The sequence below is a fragment of the Eumetopias jubatus genome, unplaced genomic scaffold (assembly GCF_037043125.1).
Source record: "Eumetopias jubatus isolate StellerSeaLion01/CBP00866 unplaced genomic scaffold, mEumJub1_p1.0 scaffold_5, whole genome shotgun sequence".
Classification (NCBI taxonomy): Eukaryota; Metazoa; Chordata; class Mammalia; order Carnivora; family Otariidae; genus Eumetopias; species Eumetopias jubatus.
Window position 1 is genome coordinate 105,907,212 of NW_028274811.1, and position 21,967 is coordinate 105,929,178.

Genomic DNA, 21,967 nt, shown 5'->3' on the forward strand with positions numbered 1-21,967 from the left:
CTTTTGTTGTCCTGGAAATCAAGAGACAACCTGGAAAATCAACAGCATTCACTGCTAATGGAGTGATCTAGTACCCTAATTTTCTCCTTTTTCCCTCAACTCTATTTGAATTGTATAATACTGGAGGACTGGAGAAGGGCAGTAAAGGAGAGACAGTCTGGATTAGTTACCACCTCCTGGTGCTCCACTTCTCTTCCAAGGAAGCCTGGTATAAATGTGTAACTGATCCAGAGCAAAATCCTGATTACACCCAGGCCATGGCACTCTCTGCTGCCTCCACTTTTCTAGTTTCCTCTTGAGTTGGGAGTAGACTTTAACATCTTATCTAGGATAAAGGACAGCTCTGTTTGACCCTCTCTTGTCAGGAGCTTCATTTGTTGGCAAAATTCAATTTCCTGGATCAAAGAGAAGCTTAAGAAAGGCTTAGACGCTATCCCAATGCTCTTGGTAAACCATGCTTCACTGAGTCGCATTGAAATGAGTCAACAGACATATGGATTACATTTCACTTAAAATACACATGGCTTAAGAAATTAGAGGATATCATTCCTTAACCAAGTATTTGGCAGATCTAACGCATTCAAAATGTTTTTCCAAACTTGGCATGCAGCTGGGCTCCCCATTCCCTGCAGTGGAGATCGTGTAACCCAGGGAACCTGGTGCCGAGGAAATGGTTGAGTGGATGGGTGGGGACACGAGAATTTGATGAGAGCTGCCTGTGAGTGTCTGAAATTTACTTCAAACATTTTCTCAAGCATCAGGAACTGAAGTTAACCCTGCCATGTTGACTCTGAGGCAGTGAATGCATAAGCGGATACAAATTCCAAGCACTGTGCTAGGCACCTTGTCCCAGAGACACCTCGTGGTCCTGTTTGAGATGTAGTTTCCAAATGTAGCTTTGCAAACTGAGATTGATTTCATCTACACTTCCCATGTTGTCCAGAACCCCTGGAGTTGCAGACAAAATGGACTGCCAGCCTATCTGATGTGATCTATTTGCAAGCCAAATTATCGCATAAGCAGGGTCTTTATTTATTTCCAAATCACTGGAGGGGACATGATATTGCTATCTTAGGGTCCATTGCATAAATTCAGTTTCAGTAATTAAGAGTGCTCATCTGAAGGGATGCAGTTCTACATTTGCCAGAAGAGAGTATCAGGGAGTGTCTGGAATTGAAATAACCTAGATGTGTTGATTCTGAAGGCCGTGAGTACCTAAACCTGAAACATTATAACCCATAGAGTAGAACAGGCTCAGGCTTTGGTGCCAGAGAGACCCAGATTTAGTTCTAGGCACTGACACTTCCTGGTTAGGTGGCCTTTGGCAAGTCATCTGCCTTCTGAATATTTCTTCATCTATATTCATAATAATATTCACTCCTTAGTGAGCATGTACTGAGAGCCAGTTACTGTGCAGAGGCACTTCAATACTGCTCTATATAATCCTCATGGCAACCCTTCCAGGGAGGTATTACTGTTATTCACATTTTATAAATGAGGAAACTCAAGTGTAAGGAGTTTAATAATTTATCCAATGTCAGCCGGAGCCAGGACTCAAACTCAGATCTACCTGTCTCTTACTATCTTCTACCACATGCATAGAAAGTAGATATTAATACCTTCATGGGCTAGGTTGAAAAAGGGGCCCCTCCCCAAGATATTCAAGTTCTAATGACTGGGACGGGAGAATATGTTACTTTATATGTAAAAAGAGTCTTTGTAAGTGTGATTAAGTTAAGGATCTTGAGAAGGGGAGATTATCCTGAATTATCTAGGTGGGTCTTCAGTGAAATCACAATTATATTTATAAAAGGGAGGCAGGGGGAGACTTGATCATAGACAGGAGAAGGCAGTGTGACCATAGAGGCAGAGACTGGAATGATGTGTCCACAAGCCACGGAATTCAGGTAGCCACTGGGAGCCCGATGAGGCAAGGAATGGCATCTCCCAAAGGCAGTGCAGTCCTGCTGACACGGTGATTTTGGCTTGGTAGGACTATTGTCATTCTTCTGGCCTCCAGAACCAGGAGAGACTAATTTCCTGTTGTTTAAAGCCACTAAGCTTATGTTAATTAGACAGCAACCACAGGAAACAAATACATCTCCTGAGGTTTAGCGATAATGTATTGGATGTGCTCAGTACAATGCCCAGCACTTAACAAGCAGGTTTCAATACACACTAACTTCTATTAATGCAAAAGCAAGAACAAATGTTTTCTGAAATGTCTTGGTAATGCATAGCATTGCATGTGGCCCCTGTGACTGTCTTCAAGTATGAAGTGACAAGAGAAAAACATATTGAGAAATAGTGTGTGTGTGGTTATCACTTATCAGCATTTCCTAAGTTCCGGTCATATTCTCAGATGCTCAGTCTGCCTTCAGGTAACTTCTGGCTGAGGAATGATGGTCACATATTAATAATCATGGTAATTATAGCTGTTACCATGTAGAAGATGCCTACAGAGCAGGCACTGTTCTGAGGTCTCTAGGTGGTTCATCTAAGTGAATTCTCACCACAACTGTGAGGTGGAGGGACTTGTCTTGGCCTTATTTGGCAGATGGGGACCCTGAGGAATGGAGCAGGGTGACTTGCTCCAGGGCCCCTGGGAGGGAAGGGCAGAGCCAGGATATGAAGCTAGATCTGTTTGACTCCGAAGCCCAGGCTCTTAGCTGTGGCTAGATGTTTCTTCTCAGAGCCTTGTCCTTGCTTAGTATGTTCTGTCTTGTTAGAACTGGTATTACTTCCCTGTCCTACCCTCCCTCATCCCTTTCCTTCTAACAGTCCTAGGCCCTGATTAGGATCTGGACTAAAGTGTATGGTAATAGTGTCGTCCAGGTGCGTATGGCTTCAGAGCCTGGCTCCTTGCCCCCACTGGCGATGTAAGCTTTGGCAAGTCACTTCATCTTTGTGAATCTGTTTCCTCATCCCCTTGGTGGGGCTAATAATAGTGGCCACCTTGCTGGATGTTGTGTGGATTCAATAACGTCATGCTCCCAAAGGACATACACAGTGCCTGGTGCACTACAAAATTGCAATAAAAAATTGCTGTTATTTGTATTTTGCAGGGTCGGAAAAACCGTTAAGAATAAAGTAAGAGAGGGGCACCTGGGGGGCTCAGTCATTAAGCATCTCCCTTCGGCTCAGGTCATGATCCCAGGGTCCTGGGATCGAGCCCCACATCCGGCTCCCTGCTTGGTGGGAAGCCTGCTTCTCCCTCTCCGGCTCCCCCTGCTTGTGTTCCCTCTCTTGCTGTGTCTCTCTCTGTCAAATAAATAAATTAAAAAAAAAAAAATCTTAAAAAAAAAAAAAAGAATGAAGTAATAGAGAATTTCCCTGAGTTGGTTTCCAAATATAATTTGGGAGGGTTGACCTTAGAGCCCATGGCCTGTGAGAGGAAAGTCACTCCTGCTCTCCAGCTACGGCCAGTTTGACCTCATTGTATCTCATGAATACAGCTTTGTGGGGCTCTCCAGCCAAGCCAAACTGTACATCTTCTCTGTGCCTGGGAGTCAGTGCCCAGTCGCTCCCTTGGCAAAGCCCTGAACTGTCCGACGAGGAGGTCAGGATGTGTTTGCCGGTTCCGGCTCTCTCTCCTTCCAGGGACCCGCAGCCAGGGCTGCCTGTGTAGCAAGGAAGGATGTCCCTGGTTTTCTTTTGTCTCAAGCTTATTTCTCCTGGCGGCCCTTCAGCGGGAGCATGGAATAAAATGAATGGGAGGAAGCTGTCAGCTGGCCTTAGATGGACCCTTGTCCGAGCAAAGGGAAGCCATGCCCTTGGAGGAAGTCAGGAAGTCAGGAGTTGATTTCTTGAGTTTGAGGATCCCTTTACCATCAGGTTGTTTACCTTAAGATAACAACGATTGCCGATCGCAGGCATCCAGTGCTTCTACCCCGAACTTACTATTTGATGTAAGTTGTTTTTTTTAACCCTTTGTAAATTTCCATGTGAACTTAATCAAAGGGGGTTATACTATATCCTCAGTTTTATATGTATTTTTTTCACTTGGAAATAGAACATGGACAATCATCAAATCATTTAAAAAATTTTACGCAAGAAATTCTTGGAGTGTGTGAAGTTTGATAATAAAATTCTAGAAAAAAATTACACAAGTAATAGAGTTTCTTTTTTTTTAAGATTTTATTTATTTATTTGATAGAGAGAGAGGGAGAGAGAGAGCATAAGCAGGGGGAACAGCAGGCAGAGGGAGAGGGAGAAACAGGCTCCCCGCCAAGCAAGGAGCCTGATGCGGGGCTCCATCCCAGGACTCTGGGATCAAGACCTGAGCTGAAGGCAGACGTTTAACCATCTGAGCCACCCAGGCGGCCCTAATAGAGTTTCAAAATAAACAAGATTATGCTTTATATGCTATTCTGTAATTGGCTTTTTTATTATTTATCTTCACTATCTTTCCATATTAGCATATCTATAGGTCTGTCTCATTCTTTTTAATGGTGCCATAGGATTCCACTAAATGGATAGATCAAAATTTATTAATTTCCCTATTAATGGAGAGTTAGGTTTCCAATTTCTTGCTACAACAAATAAATGCTGCAGTAATCAGCTGACACACTGTCTTTAAGAACATTTGCAAACATCTCTATAGGATTGATACCTACAGATAGAGTTGCAAGGTCATTTAGCATATATGTTTAAAATGGTTTAAATTTTCATCAGTTGTACCTCTCACTCCACAGCTTCTACCCCCGAAGGCTGTACCATTTTACAGTCAGACAGCAGAATGTGAGAGCATATACAGACACATTTCCATGTAAATTTATCAGATGATTTTTTTATGTGACAATTTTTAATGGCTGTATAATATTACCTTGTATGTGTATGCCATAATTAACTTTGAAAATTTCTTATAATGAAAAATCATCAAATGCACACAGAAGTAGAATAAAATAATGAATCCCCATGTACCCATCATCCAGATTCAGTAATAATAAAGATGTCACAATTAATGTAATTACCCCCATATTGATGGGCATTCAAGCTGCTTCTTTTCTTCTTTTTCTTCTTCTTTTTTTTTTTTTTCATTTTTAACAAACAATGTTGAAGTGAACACCCTTGTATTCTTTGGAAGGTACTTCTAGAGGATCACCTTCTATGTTTCAATCAGTGGATCAGGGGACTTTACATGGAACACATGGATAAAGGCACATTTACTTTGGCTTCTCTCTAAGTTACATCCTATAGTCCTTGTGGAGAGAACTTGTTTTCACACACTCTCACCAATGGGTTGATTTTTGAGCTTGGGCACACTCTTTAAGCCCAACTCTCCTGCCATTTTTAAAAACAGCTTTATGGATCTATAACTCATATACCATATAGATTATCCACTTAAAGTATACAATTGAATGTTTTATAGAGTTGTGTAACCCCACATGTTCTAGCTTTTGAACATTTCATCACTCTAAAAAAGAAGCCATTAACAGTTGTATGGGTTGAATGTGTCCCCCAAACTCATATGTTGAAGCCCTAACCCTGAGGACCTCAGAATGACCTTATTTGGAAATAGAATCCTTGTGGATTTAATCAGTTAAGAGAAATCATACTGGAGTAAGGTGGGCCCCTAATCCAGCATGACTGGTGTCCTTATAAAAAGGGGAAATTTGGCCACAGACATGTGCACAGGGAGAACGTTGTGTGAAGACTGAGGTCATGCTGCCACAAGCCAAGGACTCTCAGAAGCTGGGAGAGAGGCCTGGAGCAGATCCTTCCCTGGTGCTTTCATAGGAAGCATGGCTTGCCAACCCCTTGACCTTAGACTTCTAGCCTCCAGAACTGTGAGAAAATAAATCTGTTTTTTAAACCATTCAGTTTGTGGTACTTTGTGAAGGCAGTCCTTACAAACTAATATGAGCAGGCATTCCTCATTCTCCCACACCCCCATCAGCAATAGGCAACCACTAATCTGCTTTCTGTCTTGATTTGGCGATTTTGGATATTTCATATAAAAGATTATACAGCATTTGTGTGTGTGTGTGTGTGTGGGTTGTGTGTCTTTTTCACTTAAGGTAATGTTTGTGAGTTGTATCCATGTTGAATAGCATTTATAAGTACTTCACTCCTTGTTGTTATATATCATTCCATTGTATAGATATACCACATTTTGTTTATTCATTCATTAGTTGATGGATCTCCTGTCTTCTAAGCCAGTTTACTTGGCTCCATTCCACGAGGTTGATTTCAGCAAATGTTGCTTGAGTACATACGTATAAACTCCTACACTATGTGCTGTAGGGAGTAGATCCATGCCCTCTGGCAGTTTGCTCTCTGCGGGAGAGAAAACATACAAGCAGCATGATTCAAGGCAGATTACAAATTTAATAATAGAGTTGAAAGTACAAGGCTGAGGAGGCAGGTGGGAATAGAGACTTTCTGACTGGGGATAGAGAAAGCTTCCCTAAGGACAGTTACTTGGAGTTCTGTCTTACAGGAGCAAGGAGGGGAGGCTGTTTTTTGTCTTTTTTATTGAAGTATAATTGACATACAGTATCCTCTTAGTTTCAGGGGCATATGATTTGATATTTTTACACATTATGAAATGATCCCCATGATAAGTGTAGTGACCATCTGTCACCATGCAAAGTTATTACAGTATCGTTGACTATATTCCTTATGCTGTGCATGACATCCCCATGACTTGTTTATTTTATAGCTGGAAGTTTATACCTCTTCATTCCCTTCACCTATTTCAAGCGTGCGCCCCTCCAATAACCAACAGTTTGTTTCCTGTATCTACGAGCCTGTTTCTGTTTTTCATTTGTTTTGGCTTTTACATTCCACATTAAATGAAGTCACATGATATTTGTCTTTCTCTGTTTGACTTATTTCACTTAGCATTTTACCTTCTAGGTTCATCCAAAGGAAGAGAAGCTTTGGATGAGGGAGGGAGGAGAGGTGAAAGGAAGAATGAGAAAGGAATTCACACTGAGAAATTAATATATACATATTTGGTCTGGATCAAGGGGAACCATACTGTACTGCTAATAATTTCTTAGGAGTTCAGTATTCCAACTAGCCAAATCATTTTCATTCAGAAGGGTGTTACGTAGGGAATAGGGAAGGGCTTTATTTTCCTTCCACAGCTTGCTACCCAAAGATTTCAGTGCCTTGAAGCTCAGTTTTTTAGTCTCTGATTTTTTACTTGAGTTGGGCTCTCTTCCCTCAGGTAAAACCATGTGATCTGGGAGGTAGGTGGGGTACTGCTAGGAAAGATGCTTGAGGTATACTCTAAAGCTAGGCTGTATTTTTTTACACATGAGATGAGAAGAAGCTCTTCCCTCAGGCCTCCCCACTGAAGGAAATTCAGGTTGAGTCCAGTAGATACAGGTATACCTAGTGGATGGAGCCATGGAGCCATGGACTGCAGGGGGCTGAGCATAAGACAGAAGCAGCTTCTTCACAACTTAGGGTTGGGGGAAAAAGCCTCTTGAGAAGTTTTGGTAGCTTGGTAGGTGGGATGCAGATGGATATATGGATATACTTTTGGACTTGGGAGAAGTGTGGAAATCCCACCTTCAAGACCTCTGTTTTCTCCCTAGCTTCCGGGATGAGTCTAGGCTCTTCACCTAGACTCCCTAGAAGTTGGAGGATATTTCCACTCCCCAAACTTTGTGCTTGGGCAACGGAACATGAGGATCCCAAGAAAAATCTAGAAGAGGAGGTCAATACTGGAGCTTCTGGACTGGTTCTGTCCTGAGAATGAAACTGCATTTACACTTCACCCAGGAAATATTTTGATTTTAAGAAAATGAGCTTGTTCTTTCTCTGTGTAGAACTTAGTGCCATACACAGACCTTTAGCTGATACCTTGAATACTAAATAAATAGGCCCTTGGGCAGGCACCCTGGGGCAAGTTGTAGGTCTTGCTTAAGCTCAGTTGGGGGCAGACATTGGGTCAGAGAATCCCTGGCTCTTTATTTATTTATTTTTTAAAGTAGGCTCTATACCCAACATGGAGCTTGAACTCGTGATCCTGAGATCAAGAATCATATGCTCTACCGACTGAGCCAACCAGGCACCCCAAATCATTGGCTTTTCTGATGAGAGTCTCTATTGTACTGGGCTTGAGCTCTGGACTCCTCATTGGGAACTCTTAACTTCTTGTCTTTCCTTCCTTCTCTTCCTTCATTTAACAAATACTGTTGAGTGCCAGCCATGTGGCAGGTGTTAAGCTAGGTCGTGGGTGTTCCCAGGAAAGCAGTGGCAAGCAAAACACAGTCTCTGCTGTCATGGGGCTTAGAGCTTAGTGGAGGAGATAGGGAATTAAACTATTACAGAACGTGGTAGGGCTATAGTGGAGGAAGTAGAGGGCACTGTGGGCCCTGGTGAAGGGGAACCTACCCTGGACTGGGGAGAAGGGACAGCTTCACTCCCCAGGAAGTGAAGTAAAGAAGAAGTAGGTGAGTGGGGGGAGGAGGGTGATAGAGTTAGCATATTCAAGCTGGACAAGTAGCAGAAACAAAGCCCCAAGGGCAAGAGTAACATGTGGAGATGTAAAGAGGTTCTTTGTGGTTGGGGGGGCGGGGCTGGAGGAAATGGTGAGAGAAGAGGTTGGCCAGGTAGACAGGGGTGAATCCTTGAAGGGCCTCAAAGGCTCCTTAAATGGGTTAGCTGTTTATCTTGAGGGCAGTTGGGAACTGAAGAATATTTTGAAGGTCAGATAGAATAGCATCCAAAATGCATTTGAGAAGGATTACTTCAACCGAAGCATAGGATGGATTGGAAGGAGCTAACCTAATGAAGACCCCTTCAAAAGTTTTATTATGATCTGAGAGAGAAATTATGGTGATCGAATTTAGGGAAGAGGTAGCTGATATGGAGAGAAGGGGATGCCTTACAGAGGTGTTTACAGGGTAGAATCATGGAGACTGGGAGGTGGGTTGACTGTGGGCTGAAGGGGGGGGATGGATTCAAGGGCCAATCTGAGTTTCCTGCGTGAGTAGGTAGCAGAACAGGGCTGCCAGTCCCTGGGTTTGTCCTTAGCTTGTGCTAGGACCTCAGACAAGCCACTTCTTTTTTCAGATCTTTAGTTTTCTCATTAGATGTAGATATAATCCTCAGTCACCAACTTTGCAGGATCATGGTGGGGATCCACGCATAAAAACTATGTGTAAAGTAGTGTCCTGTTCTCTTTCTATGACCCTAGAAGGCCAGGCAGAAGCAACATCTGTCCTTACCCTGGTTATTTATGTAATTTGGGCTTTCACATAGTTTTCCCTCCTTATCTGCAATTCTAAGCACTTAATCTCCCAGGAACTGGTGAGACCTCTGCCTGTTCTAGCAGTTGAGGCCTCAGTGGGGGCCTCTCTGGGCGTTCTCAAACCCACTTTTGTTGAAAACAATGATATCATTGAGTGGGTGGAGCGGGGCCAGGCTTTCCTCAGCCACTTTAAGGAGAAATGGGGTCTTTATGACTTCTGTACTTATGGCTCTTTTCCAGTCCCTTCCATAGCTCCCATGTGCCCCACTGCCCCCTTTCCTTCTTTCTCCCCCGAGGTTACAGATTTGTGGAAAACTGGCAGCCTCCACATTTTCTCCTCTTGCATCAGTCTCCCTGGAGAGAGGTCCAGATGGGCCAAGGGGCTATAATGGCAGCATTATATCAGGCATGGTTCCTTTTTCCAAGTCCCCTTCCTCCCCTGAAAGGAAAGGCAAGTCATGGAAAGGGATTCCTTTGGTTGGGAGACTGTAACGCTAGGGAAAAAGGTGATCTAAGTGTTGGGAAAGATAGCAGGCTCCTTGTAGTCTAGAAGCACTTGATCTCTTGACCTCCTGATGCTAAATTTGGGGCTTGGGTAAGAGTGCAAAGAGTGAACTAGCCTTTCAGTTATGTGGTGGTGGGAATACGGCTGGGGAAAGGAAATCAGAAATGTTGAGTAAGGACCCTTAGTTCCTATTCCTTTACTCCACTCTTCCTCTCTGTCCTCAGCACACACACACTCAAGCACATGGACACACACACATAAACACTGATGCCCAAGCACCCTTCCTCCATAGCTGTGTCGGCAGCATGTTAGGGGTACTTGGAAGTTGGTTACCTAACTGGTTTGCAGCAATTCCAGGAAGGAAGGAAGATGGGCTGTTTAACAGTGACTTGGCCTCCAGGGACCAGATGGTCATACCCACCTTCTGTGTGGCCTGTTCGTGTTTGCCAAGTGCTTGCACAGCTGACCTTGTAGGAAAGGAAAAATCATTTTCCCTCTACCTTTCTAAGTTCTTGGCTGGGAACCCTGTAACAAAAGCCAGATTCACAAGAGAAAAACAAACAGAAGTTTATTAGCATGTGTACGTAAGAGCTACCCAGGGAAAAGTTAGTAGTAACTCAGTTAGAATTCAGGCTTATGTAGTGTCTTTCCCAAAGAACAATACATCTGTAGAGAAATGACAGGACAGAGGAAAGCAGTTAGGCTTCCAAAGATGGTAAACTGTGGAGAGGTAAACATATGGGAAACTAATGGGAGACAAAGGCTAGTCAGTACAAGTTGCGCAGATTCTTCTGGTGCCTTCTCCGGGCGGATGGGGCCTGAAGTTGTCTCCGGTGGTTAACTTTTGTCCTTCCTGGTAGAGAGGGGAGGAGGGAAGCCTTTGAAAGTTTTGTCCTACTTTTAGGCAAATAGGGGGAGGGCAGAGAGGTTTTGTTTTTGTTTTGTTTGTTTGTTTGTTTGTTTTTGTTTTGTTTTGTTCTGTATCTGCTTCTTCTCAGTTGCCTTCGGTGCAAAAGAATCCTTAGGCTAAAGTGGCGCGTATTTGGGGGTGGCATATTCTGCCATCCTTCAGCCTCCTCTGATCTTCATGACGGGTGATGCAGGTGCTGGGTGGAGGGCAGAAAAACCATGCTTGCTTCACTCACATCCCCTAGCATCTTAGCACAGTGCCTGGCACTCCACTGACCTCAGGCAATATTCGTGGAGTGAGTAAATGGGTTTACAGATGCAGAGCCTGAGGCTCAGAAGAGGTACTGCAGCTTGGCCGATGACCCAGAACAAATACGTGATGAATTCAAGCCAGGAGGAATTTGGTCTTCCTGAGGCCCATATGCCCCACAGTTTGTACTGATGCTGCTGCTTAATAAGCAATTATTGATGAGATTGCACAAACATCCTTCCTCTCTGCCTTCTGGGAGTGTCTGGACGGCCTAACTCTTGGATTATCTACCGCTGACATTTAGCTTACTTTTGTTTATTTAGACTGATGGGTTTAGAAGCAAAACGTAACTGTGTGATGTTGGGTAAGTTGCTTTTGCTCTTTTTCAAATTCTTCTATAAAAGTGGATTGAGGGGAAGTATTGGAAAGAGAGGGTGGCATATAAAGATGCTTTTGTTGCAGTCAACTCTGCAATTTATATACTGATCTTCCCCTCCCCCCCAAATACTTTATGGAAACGATATGGGACAACAAATAGAATGTTGGAAAAAAAAGCTGAAGAACTAGGGCTCAGAAAGGACAGGGTCTAGGAATTCATAGGCAGCCTCTTCAGGTGCCACTGCTGGGGTGACTCTGCTCCAGCCATTTTCACCAGATGTCACCTGCCGTGGAATGTGGTGAAATAAGATCGTCCTGGCTTGTCACTACTGACTCCAGGCGCCTGCAGCAGTACTCAGTGACAGAGAACACTGGTCTCAAGGCAGATTGGGGCAATCTTCTGCCAAGAAGGTGGCAGGGATGCTGGAGGCTGGAACGGTAGTTCTCCACTATGATCAAGGAGGGCTTTCCCACATCTGACCTTCTTCACGGGGCCAGAGCTGTGATTTGGGCTTTAGGAGGCTAGGAAACATGGGGTAAGATTTATCAAAGTTACTGGGATATTTAATCAGGCTCTAAAAGGGACCGAGCACTCACATTTAGGGCAGGTTGGTTTGTGGTCTTCACCCACCGGCTTTTTGTTTGTTTGCTTTTTTTCATATGTTGGTCCACCTATTGCCCTCTGTCCTAGCGTATTCTCAGAGGCCTGGTGATCTTGGAGGTTCTTCTTCACTTCCCTCTTTGTCTTCTTCACAGAGTATATCTCTACAACATGCCTGTTGCCTCTTGCTTTGGCCCTTCCTTCAGGTTGATCTGTTAAATAGGCACATGGTTATTTATCAAAATTTGGTTGTTAGGGATGCCTGGGTGGCTCAGTGGGTTAAGCTCAGGTCATGATCCCAGGGTCCTGGGATCAAGTTCCACATCGGGCTCCCTGGGAGCCTGCTTCTCCCTCTGTCTGCTGCTCCCCCTGCTTGTGCTCACTCTCTCTCTCTCTCTCTCTCTCTCTGGCAAATAAATAAATAAAATCTTTAAAAAAATTTGGTTGTCAGAGAGGCTGCTATCAATGTTTTCATTTTTTAAAATTTTCTAAGAAATATAGTACCCCATTTCCTTTAATGGTGGTGGTGGTTGTTATTGTTCTTCTTCTCCTTCTTCTTTATCTTCCTTTAACTGTTCAATAAATGCTCATAATGGGCTTTTCAGGACACTCCAGAACAAATCTGTAAACTCTTGGGTGAGCCATTTTGAGGTCCCTTACTCAGGTTCCTGACAGTTAAGCTCCCTGATCCCAAGAAATCAGCCCTGTTTGCACAGAGAGGTTACTCATTTTTGTGGAGTTAGCCAGGAGGCATGAAGAGGATTAAATAAAGACCCTGCTGGCCAAAGGAGTAAACAGTACTCGTCTAAACATCCTCTGGTATATAAAAGCAAAACATAGGACCAGGAGCTGGTTGGAAGAATGCCAGGTCTTGTGTGGACTGGGAGAAGATGTAATGGGAAGCAGTTGGTGAAAAGGAGTGTTGATTTAATGCATTGTTTGGAAACTTCCTTAATAAAAGGTTAAAGAAAACATGCCATGTAGCTTCGGCCTTTTGCCTGGATTATGGGTGGTGCCATCTTGCCTCAAAGTGTTGCTTCTGGGGCTGGTCCTCAGGTAGGAATGGGACTTGTTCAAGGAAGTGCTTGGGATAGGAGGAGATCCCCACTCTTTAGATTAGGACCGATGCTTAAAGTTCCTCTTTCCTTGGCCTTTCTGTTCCCTCAAAAGGGAATGCCTCTGTCTCTGGGCCCCTGGACATGTCAATCCTTATTTGGCTTTAGGGCCATGCTTTTGGCATGTTGGTTTCTTCCCATTCCTCTGGAGTCAAAGGTGGAATGAGCACTGGTTTGGAAATCTTTGTTTTGAAACAGCTGTCCCTTCTCCCCTTTATTTTCTCCTTCTTCGAAAACAAAAGAAAACAAAACAATACTTACTGAGTTTGTTATTTTGTCCCAAATATGGGCAAACATCGGCCACTACATTAGAACAGCACTCCCGGCTTTTCAAAAACCCTTCCAGTGCCTCCCTGTCCTGGACTATTTTCACTTGATAGAAAGGAGGACTAAAGTCAAATAGCTTGTGATTGGTATAATGTCCCCTAGCTAGTTAAAAAATATTAATACCCAGGGGCGCCTTGGTGGCTCAGTTGGTTGAGCATCTGACTCTTGATCTCAGCTCAGGTCTTGATCTCAGGGTCATGAATTCAAGCCCTGTTTTGACGTGGAGCCTACTTAAAAAAAAAAAAAATTAAGATCCATAAAGAGAGAGACTAGTATTATGAACCCTCAGATACCCATTTTCTGGATTTACCAATTATCAAGATTTTGCCACATGTGCACCTAGCTATTCCTGGAGAAAATGATAACGATTTGTAGAGCACAAATACTTTATACTTTACAAAGAGTTCTTTCACATTTGTTGATTTTACTTGACAAAATTTCATGGGCTTTTGACAGCAACCCTGTGTAGTAGATTCTAAAATTCTTCCCATTTTATAGATGAGAAAACAGGCACAGAGATGTTAACTGACTTGCCCAAGCTCCCCAGAACTGAAAGTGTCAGAGCTGGTGTTCGAATGTCACTTTCTCATTTGATCCTTTTTTAAATGATGCTGTGAGATAGTAATCATTACTCTGCTGTTGTTGGTCAAGGACACGGAGGTGGTTTAGGTGGCCCAAGTGAAAAGAAATAGCTCCTGGCAGTTAAAATACTAGTGAGCACTTGTCAAAATTTGATTTATCTCATTTCATGGAGCCAGAAAGATGATAAAACTGGTTTAAAAGTTGGATAAGGAAAACATATGCATGTATTTTTTAAATAATGAAAAAATGAATGTTGAGATAAGATCACTAAGTTCGATATAAAACTGGTTAATATCATTTTAGGGGAAATGAAACCATAACCTTTGGAGTTATCTTTTCTACTGGGTGGAAATCATTTGCATCTCTATCATAACTCATTAGCGTTTTACAAGTTAACGTCTCAAAGCTACACCTTCTCCCCGCCCCCCCACCCCCCCCCCACCCCACAGAGTCCAAAGACCCTTAGCCTGGTCTCTCAAGCCTACCAGCTCCATGAAATTGAAAGCAACCGTGGTCATCTTTTGCCTCATTTCTAGGGTTTCAAAGGACAGTCATCTAGAGAGTAGTGCAGCTGGTACTCAAACCAAAGCTTTCTGAGCCTAGACTTTCCCTCTGTGCTGTGCTAGTATCATCTTCAGGTTTAGAAGGGTGTGATTAAGAGCCTAGAAATGAGAAAAAGAATTTAAAATGTTAACATTGATCCAGTGGAGTAGGAGAATTCTCAGGGCCTGAAAATGCATCACCTGGAAAAACATTAAAAATACAGATTTTTGGGGCGCCTGGGTGGCTCAGTCAGTTAAGCGTCTGCCTTCAGCTCAGGTCATGATCCCACAGGGTCCTGGGATCAAGTCCTAGCCAGGGTCCCTGCTCAGTGGGGAATCTGCTTCTCCTTCTGCCCCCCCCCCACCCCACTCATGCTCTCTCTCTCTCTTTCAAATAAATAAATAAAAATTTTTAAAAAATAAAAATAAATAAAAATACAGATTTCTTAGTCCTTCTCTAGAGAATATAATCCTCAGTGGGGCTGGGATGGGGCCTGGGATTTTACATTTTTTCACAGTGTTTCCGGGTGTTGTGCAGTTACTGGGCTAAGTCCCATGACGACGGCATTGAGAGTATGAGCAAGAAATGACAGAGGCTTTGCATTATCATCAGCACGTGTGGGCAGGGTGAAGATCCTCCGGGGAAAATGAGAGGGGCCAGCAAGGCTGTACCTCCCCGGGCATCACCAGTGTTTAAGTGCCAGGATACTCTTGAAAGACCTAGATGGAGCAAGCTCTGGAGGAAGGAGGTGTCTGTAAAAATAGCCACTGTGGGATGAGCTAAGTAATGTTGAGCTGTGCTGAGCATGGCTGTATAGGTTGTTTTTCAAGGTGGTTTAGAAATTGTTATCACTTTGTCTTCAACAGGTGCTTATCTCAAGCAGAGGAAGGAGGGTTGAGCTCAGAGAAGATGTTTGTTTGAGCCCTGCTGCTTCTCCCCCCAGAGGGAGTTTTAGAGATTGAAGTTTAGAGAGGCGTTTGACATGTGCCTGATAGCAAATAGTCCTTAAAGGGATTGTTCTGGTTTTGAAGGTGCTGAACGTTAGGGAAGAGGGGTCAGGGCTGTTTCAGACTGCAGTGTGCTTTTGGGGTCCGGCTGCACCTACACCCAGGGCTCGGGCTGCCACGAGGCAACTCTGTTGTCTTTCCCTGGAGAGCAACCTTATGTCTAGTATTTGGGGGGCAGCTTCTTTTCCCAGGTGGGATTCGGAAGATGCAGGTTTTGCTGGAGGACGTTGGGGTCTAAGCAACCTTGGTTTTGCCCAAAGTGAGCATTTCCATGCTGCCTGCTATTAGCATTGGGATACCGTCTCTGCCTGCCTTGTCGGCTTGTGAGCCTGGAGGGTGTGTGCATGGAGGCGGGGGAGAATTTCATAGAAACTGCTTTTCCATCAAAGCCAGAAAAAGGAGGGGGTGGGGTGGGAAATCTTGGACAGTCCTTCTCCCTTCCTGGAGGCACATCACTCACAACTTGTTTCCTGAAAATCCTAATACACTCCAGTGGTGAGAGATGGCTTCCTGCTGATCTGCTGAGCCAGCCCCTTGTCAGGGAGGAGATGAGAACAAGATGTGGCTGAAAAGGGGCAGATGGGCCAAGCTGGGCTGCTCAATGGCCCCCTCTCTGAGTCCCGACAGCACTGCCAGCATACCACATGGACACATAGGCATGGGTGGGTCTGGCTTGGGCAGTGGGGAGGATTTGAAAGTGGTGTTTTGTCTCACGGTAAAATTGCACGGGTGGTGGTGATGAAACACAACCCTTCCTTTTGCTTCTGGAAAAAAGGACCTTCCTGGACAACATCTGCAACCCCATTTGGGGAAAGGGTTGTTGTTTCAAAAAACTCGCCCTGAAGTTCTTATGTATTCATCCTCTTTCTCCTGCCAAGTGCTTTGCTTACCCATATTTTTCTCTGCATATATGCACATCTAATAGCTCATGACATTTTTGAGACATCCTGTATGTCCTCAAGGCTACTATCTTACTATCAAATTGTGGTTTGGACTACTGGTTCCTGGAAGTGAAGCTTCCACTTTTTAAGAAAACAGAACAGAAGAGTGCTTAAGTAATATGGTCAGGGCCAACAGACTGGGGTCTGAAACCTGGCCCTGACATTGTGCCAGGAGAACTTGGACAAGTTAAATGTCTGAGTTCCCATGGTCCTCAATTACACAATGGGGAAAGGATTAGGACCTAACTCAGAGGTGTGTTGTACATAGGTGTGTTAAATGGTTTAACACATAAATATGTGTGAACTGTTTTGATGGAACTTTTCTGGGTTTTTCGAGTTGAGAATGATCCAGGATGTGGTAGAGGCAGGAAGGTGATGGGGAGGGAGTAAGACACTGATATCTCTGAGGTGTGCTGCCTACCTTAAAAGTAACTCACTAACTTGTGGTTTAGGGTGGTGGTTCTACATCAAAATCACTTAGAGAGTTATTACAATGGATGGTTGAATTTCTGTCTGCCCCAGTACTTCTGGGGTGGGGCCCAATGATCTCATTTTTAACTAATTCCTAGGTGCTGCTGCTGGTCCTGAAATGGCAGTTAGGTAGAAAAGGAAGCAGATTGTTCCATGTGGATTCAAAAGACAGAATGAGGCCAGTGGGTGCCAGTTACAGAGAGGTTCAATGTAAGAACTTTTTCTAACTACTAAATGTGTTCCGAAATGGAGTGGGTGGTCTCATGAGCTCTGTGTCACTGGAGATGTCCTATACTGAATGGCCATCTGGCAGATTCCTACACAAGGTAGAAGGTTCATCCATTCATTCATCCATCCATCCGTCCATCCATCCATCCGTCCATCCATGCATCCATCCATCCATCCATCCATCCACTTATTCACAGAATAAACATATATTGCCTGCCTGGGAGGTGCTGGGAGGTAAGGAGGAGTCTTGAACAAAGCACCTGTGCCCTTGTTCTTAGGGAGCCCACAGTCTAGTGAGTTTGGCTAATTGATTACAAAAGTCCCTTTTAACCCGGAGGCTCTGAGAGTCCTATGATGAGATCCTCAGAATAAAAAGCTATAGGAAGATGCTTACCCTTTTGAAGACATGGCCAGGGACTGATAAGAATGTGGACCGCCTCTGAGGTTCAATCTGGAATGTTCTCTTTGGAGCATCTTGATGTCACTGAGTGAATGATTCCCCTCCACTCCAAGACTCAGAAAGAGGTTAAGAATGTATTTGCCAGGAGTGCATTTCCTGTGGGAAAATTCAGATCTCCCACTGGCACTGGGATAGACCATTGAACTCTGAACCCATGACTAGCTGTCCATAATGTTGTCTGTGAAAGCAGACCCAGGAAGTGGGGCTGCAGGGATGAGCTAATTGCTTTTTCACCTCTCTCAAGTGATCAACTGGAGCATTAATGGCTGGGGAGAGTTAGGGGAAAATAGGTAGATTCCATCTCTTTTTCTGGGTTCTTCCATCATAATCCCTGGTGAAAGCAATGATGATGATTGCTGACCTTTACTAAGTTCACTCTGTGATGCCAGGCCTGGTGTTAAGCCCTTTTCATGCATTTCCACTTAATTCTTTTTTTGTTAGATTCCCAATTTTTCTTCTCTTAGGGACCTTAAACATCTTTTTGCACCAGGACCTCAACTTTCTATAGATGCATTTTGCTTTTAATGTGGTTGAGCTAGTTGAAACATCCATTTGGCTCTTTTAATTTTCTTTTAACTTTTAGAGGAATTCTAGGAACCTTGTTTGGTGTTGCCTTGCCTTTGGTGAGGGATTCTTAGCCTCAGCCTCAAGGGGTCTGTGGCAAGAGAGAAACCAATGTCCAATTTTAGAAAAGAAAAGAAAAAAAGAATTTATTTTAAGGGTAACACATAGAACTACCAGGTCTCAGGAAATCTGAACCACTAGGTTTCAGAAAAGGCAGGCAGATGCCATGCCAGGAATCCATGCAGCAAGAACAAAGGAACAGATGAATTGCTCCCATCTGTTCCGTTTTTGCAACATCACTCCATTGGCTTAGCTTGGATCATGGGCCACCCTTGGCCAGGGCCAGGTGGGACACCTTGATTGACAATCTCACCAAAACATGGAACAGGAAAGAGGGTTTCCCTTAAAGAAAAACTGGCATGCTGATACTGAAAGTTGGTGGATGCAGTGCTAACATTATCATTGTAGGTATGAAATAGAGTCCATAGACCTTGGGAAATTCTGAGTATGTGTTTGCATGTGTATATTCCTAGGACCCAGAAAAAGTTGCAACCACTGCTTTAGTTTTGTCTACTTTACCTGGTTGTGTCCAAATGAAGTGATGAACCCATTGAATACAAAATTAATCAACTTCCTCCCGGTTTTCTTTTTGTTCCTTAGGCCCTTATGGCGGCTAATTTTCTTCTGCGCGGAGATGGTTGGGTGGTTCTTCCTGGGTCGTTTAGAATGACTGGCTACTGTTTCCAGGAGGGTGGAGGCCATCACCTAAAGAGACAAATGCCTGTGTTTATTCTTTGCAGGCACCTTTTTGCTCCAGCCTACACGGAAACCCATTATACTCCAAGTGGCAACCCTCAAACCACCACGCTGAAATCTGAGGTAAGTTCAGGTCAACAGAGATCTACAGGTGGCCTATCCTGGACCCACTGCTGGGGAGTGAGGCGATATATGGTGGAGACAGTCCCCTCTGAAGGGATTGTTTGCCCTGACCCAAGACCAAGGGCGTGAATTTGTTGTTTCATAAGGGTGCCCTCTCCTCTGCTGGCTAAAATGGTCAGACAAACAGCATTTTAGGTAATTGCATCTGACTAAAATTAAAAGCATACATTTTTTTTGTTGGATGTTAATCACCCACATATTATTAAAAGTTTAAGTGAAAGAAATGAATTACTGGTAATCTTGCCATTTTGCTTAATTAAGATATTTAATTGATCCTTTTCCATATGGATGTATAAGGTTTTGTAGTCTGCCTTTTTAATGTGATTTTAGGTTATACAGATTTTCTTGTTTTGCAGCCATCTTCATATTGGATATTTTTTTCCCTCAAAGGTGTTTTTGATTTTGGATATTTGCACAAAGACTTGTCATTTAAAAAATGGTCTTTCAGGGGCGCCTGGGTGGCTCAGTTGGTTAAGCATCCAACTCTTGATTTCAGCTCAGGTTGTGATCTCAGGGTCATGAGATCAAGCCCTGCATCCGGCTCTGCACTCAGCTTGGAGTCTGCTTGTCCCTCCCCCTCCTCCTGCTTGCAAGCACACTCTCTCTCTCAAATAAATAAAATCTTTAAAAAAAAAACAACAAAAAACGGTCTTTCAAATGGTTTGTCAGATGGATTCTTTTTAGTGTGCTTCACCACACCCCACTGGTGGGCACTTAAGGTAGTGAATTGTACCCATTTCATGGTTTGCTGACTTTTCCTCCTGGGGGACCTGTTAGCTTTAGTGGGACCAGAACATTGTTCCTCAGCTAGGAGTGATTTTGCTTAAGTCATTTCTTTTACTTAAACTTTTGTTAACGTGTGGGTAACTACCATAATGCAAAGAAAATATGTTTAATGATATATCAATTTTAATCAGCTGCAGTTACCCTTAAATATTCTATTTGTTTGACCATTTCAGCCAGCAAAGGAGGGGACACTTGGCAGTGTCTGGAGACAGTTTTGACTGTCACAACTGGGAGGTGGATGCTACTGGCATCTAGCGGGTAGAAGGGAGGGACGCTGCTAAATGTCCTACAGTGCATAAGGCGGCCCCTCCACAACAGAGAATTATCTGGCCCCAAATGTCAGCAGTGCCCAAGATGAGAAAATCTGGATGAGAGTGATCCTTCTCAGACTGCGCAGATGAGATGGGGTGAAGGGGGGAAGATGGACTCCAGCAGAAGCAGCAGTGGTCTTCTGCCTTTGGGGCAGGACATCATGGACGTTGGTGGCATGCAGATGGGGAAGTGTGGTGTACGGGGCCGCAGAACAGGTCCCTCTGCCTCAGTGCTCCTCTGGCAGCTTCACATGGGATTGGAGATTCCTCCATGGCCCATCTTTAAAATATCCCTGCTAGAGTGCAGGTGGCCAAAAGGCAATGACAGCCACTCTCCGGCAGTAAAAGCTTAGGTTCATTTATCAGATTCGCCTTGAATGGGGAAAGGGACCCAGGACTGCTAAGTTTTGATAGATCTGAGAGGTCTGGAGCATAGTAATCTGGTAACTGAGGAGCTGTGTTCCATCAATGCTGGCTTCTTCACCAAGGCCTTTCTGGAGGGGGGAGGAGCAGGAGTGTGGCCAGTACCCACAGCAGGCAAGATGGGCATGTCTTCTCATCGCTGGGGAGGCTATTCAGCCGTGGCTCCACACCTTCATCAGTGCCCCTTGGTCGAAACTTCCTCCATCATCGAGACCTCCAGGGAGAGGTGCAGGCATGCCTTGAAAGCCCCAGCACCTCACAAAGCACTGTCCTCTGAGTTTGGCTCTTGCACTTCTCCACCCGAAGCTCAAGAAAGGGTCTCAGTGCACAAGTTTGCCATGAGCTCATACTTCCTGCTGTGAAAGCCCCCTTGGGTGGCCCCCTCAGGCCGAGAAGCTGAGAAGGAATGCGATGACTTCATGACTGTTCATTTACTTGTTCTTTGTGCTCTCAGCATTAGGCAGAGATGCTGTGAGGGCCTTTCAGAAACAAAGGAGTGGAAGAGAACTTCCCCTCACCCCCAGAACACCCCTCCTTCCTGAAGGTCTTATTGACCGAAGCACATCCTAGCTGCAGCATGGGACAACCCATTCTTGTCATACATCCCCTCCTATTGGACTCTTGCAAAGCTCCCACCCAGCCTCATGGAGCTCCTACTCAGCTTTCTTATCTGGGAGCTGAGGATTTCAAAAGGAACCTAGAATAGAATACACCATTTAGCTGTGCCTGACCCAAACGTGGAGGGCCACGCCCTACTGTCAGCCTTGGCTGGAGGTCCTGGGAACTTGGGGAACCATCAAACTCATCTGCTGGGCATGTAAGAGTTACAGATTTGGGGTCTGAGGCCAGGCTTGTAGACTTGGCTTTAACTAGCTATGTGACTTTAACCAACCCTTTTGACCCCACTGGTGTTGAGTTTCTTCATCAGAAAATTGGATATATTAAGATCTGAGAGCTCAGAGATCTCTCTGAGCTATAGAAGGGTAAGATGAATCACCGATTTTGTGGGAATTTATAAACATCTCTCCCAGCGCCACATTTTACTCATGGGGAAATTGAGAGAAGAGACAAAGTAACATGTTAATGTTCAGATAACCAGTGAGTGGCAAGGCTTAGACTAGAATTAAGTCCCTGGTGGTGCCAGAAGAGACTAGGGGTATGGTCAGTTCAGTCCTGCACACTTTCCTGGGGCTGCTTTTGCTTGGAGAGGTTGTCAAGTCTCGGGTCAGGCTGCCCTGGTTCCAGTCTCCATCTGGCTGTGTGACCTTGTGACTGGAAACCTCTCCCGCCTTTAATTTCCTTTGAAAAAAAGAGGGGGGGGAGTTAAAATACCTACCTCATAAAGCTGTCAGAATTAAAGGAAAAAAATCTCCATTAGTTTTTTATCCAGTAGTCAGGGCTGGATGGATGTTAGTT

At 44.3% G+C, this 21,967-nt stretch overlaps 1 protein-coding gene across 2 annotated transcripts in view; it reads left to right on the forward strand.

Moving 5' to 3' along the window:
• Nucleotides 1-21,967, forward strand: part of ADAM19 (ADAM metallopeptidase domain 19) — an 81,056-nt gene that overhangs the window by 12,258 nt on the left and 46,831 nt on the right. The window contains exons 1-2 of one of the 2 annotated variants that reach the window (XM_028106510.2): nucleotides 10,920-11,239; nucleotides 18,893-18,971. Coding sequence is in view for 1 of the 2 variants with exons in the window: in XM_028106507.2 (XP_027962308.1) it covers nucleotides 18,893-18,971 (79 nt within the window). In the remaining variant the exon portion in view is untranslated. Of the gene's footprint in view, nucleotides 1-10,919; nucleotides 11,240-18,892; nucleotides 18,972-21,967 lie in introns of those variants that run through there. The other variant, XM_028106507.2, reaches the window with a different exon arrangement.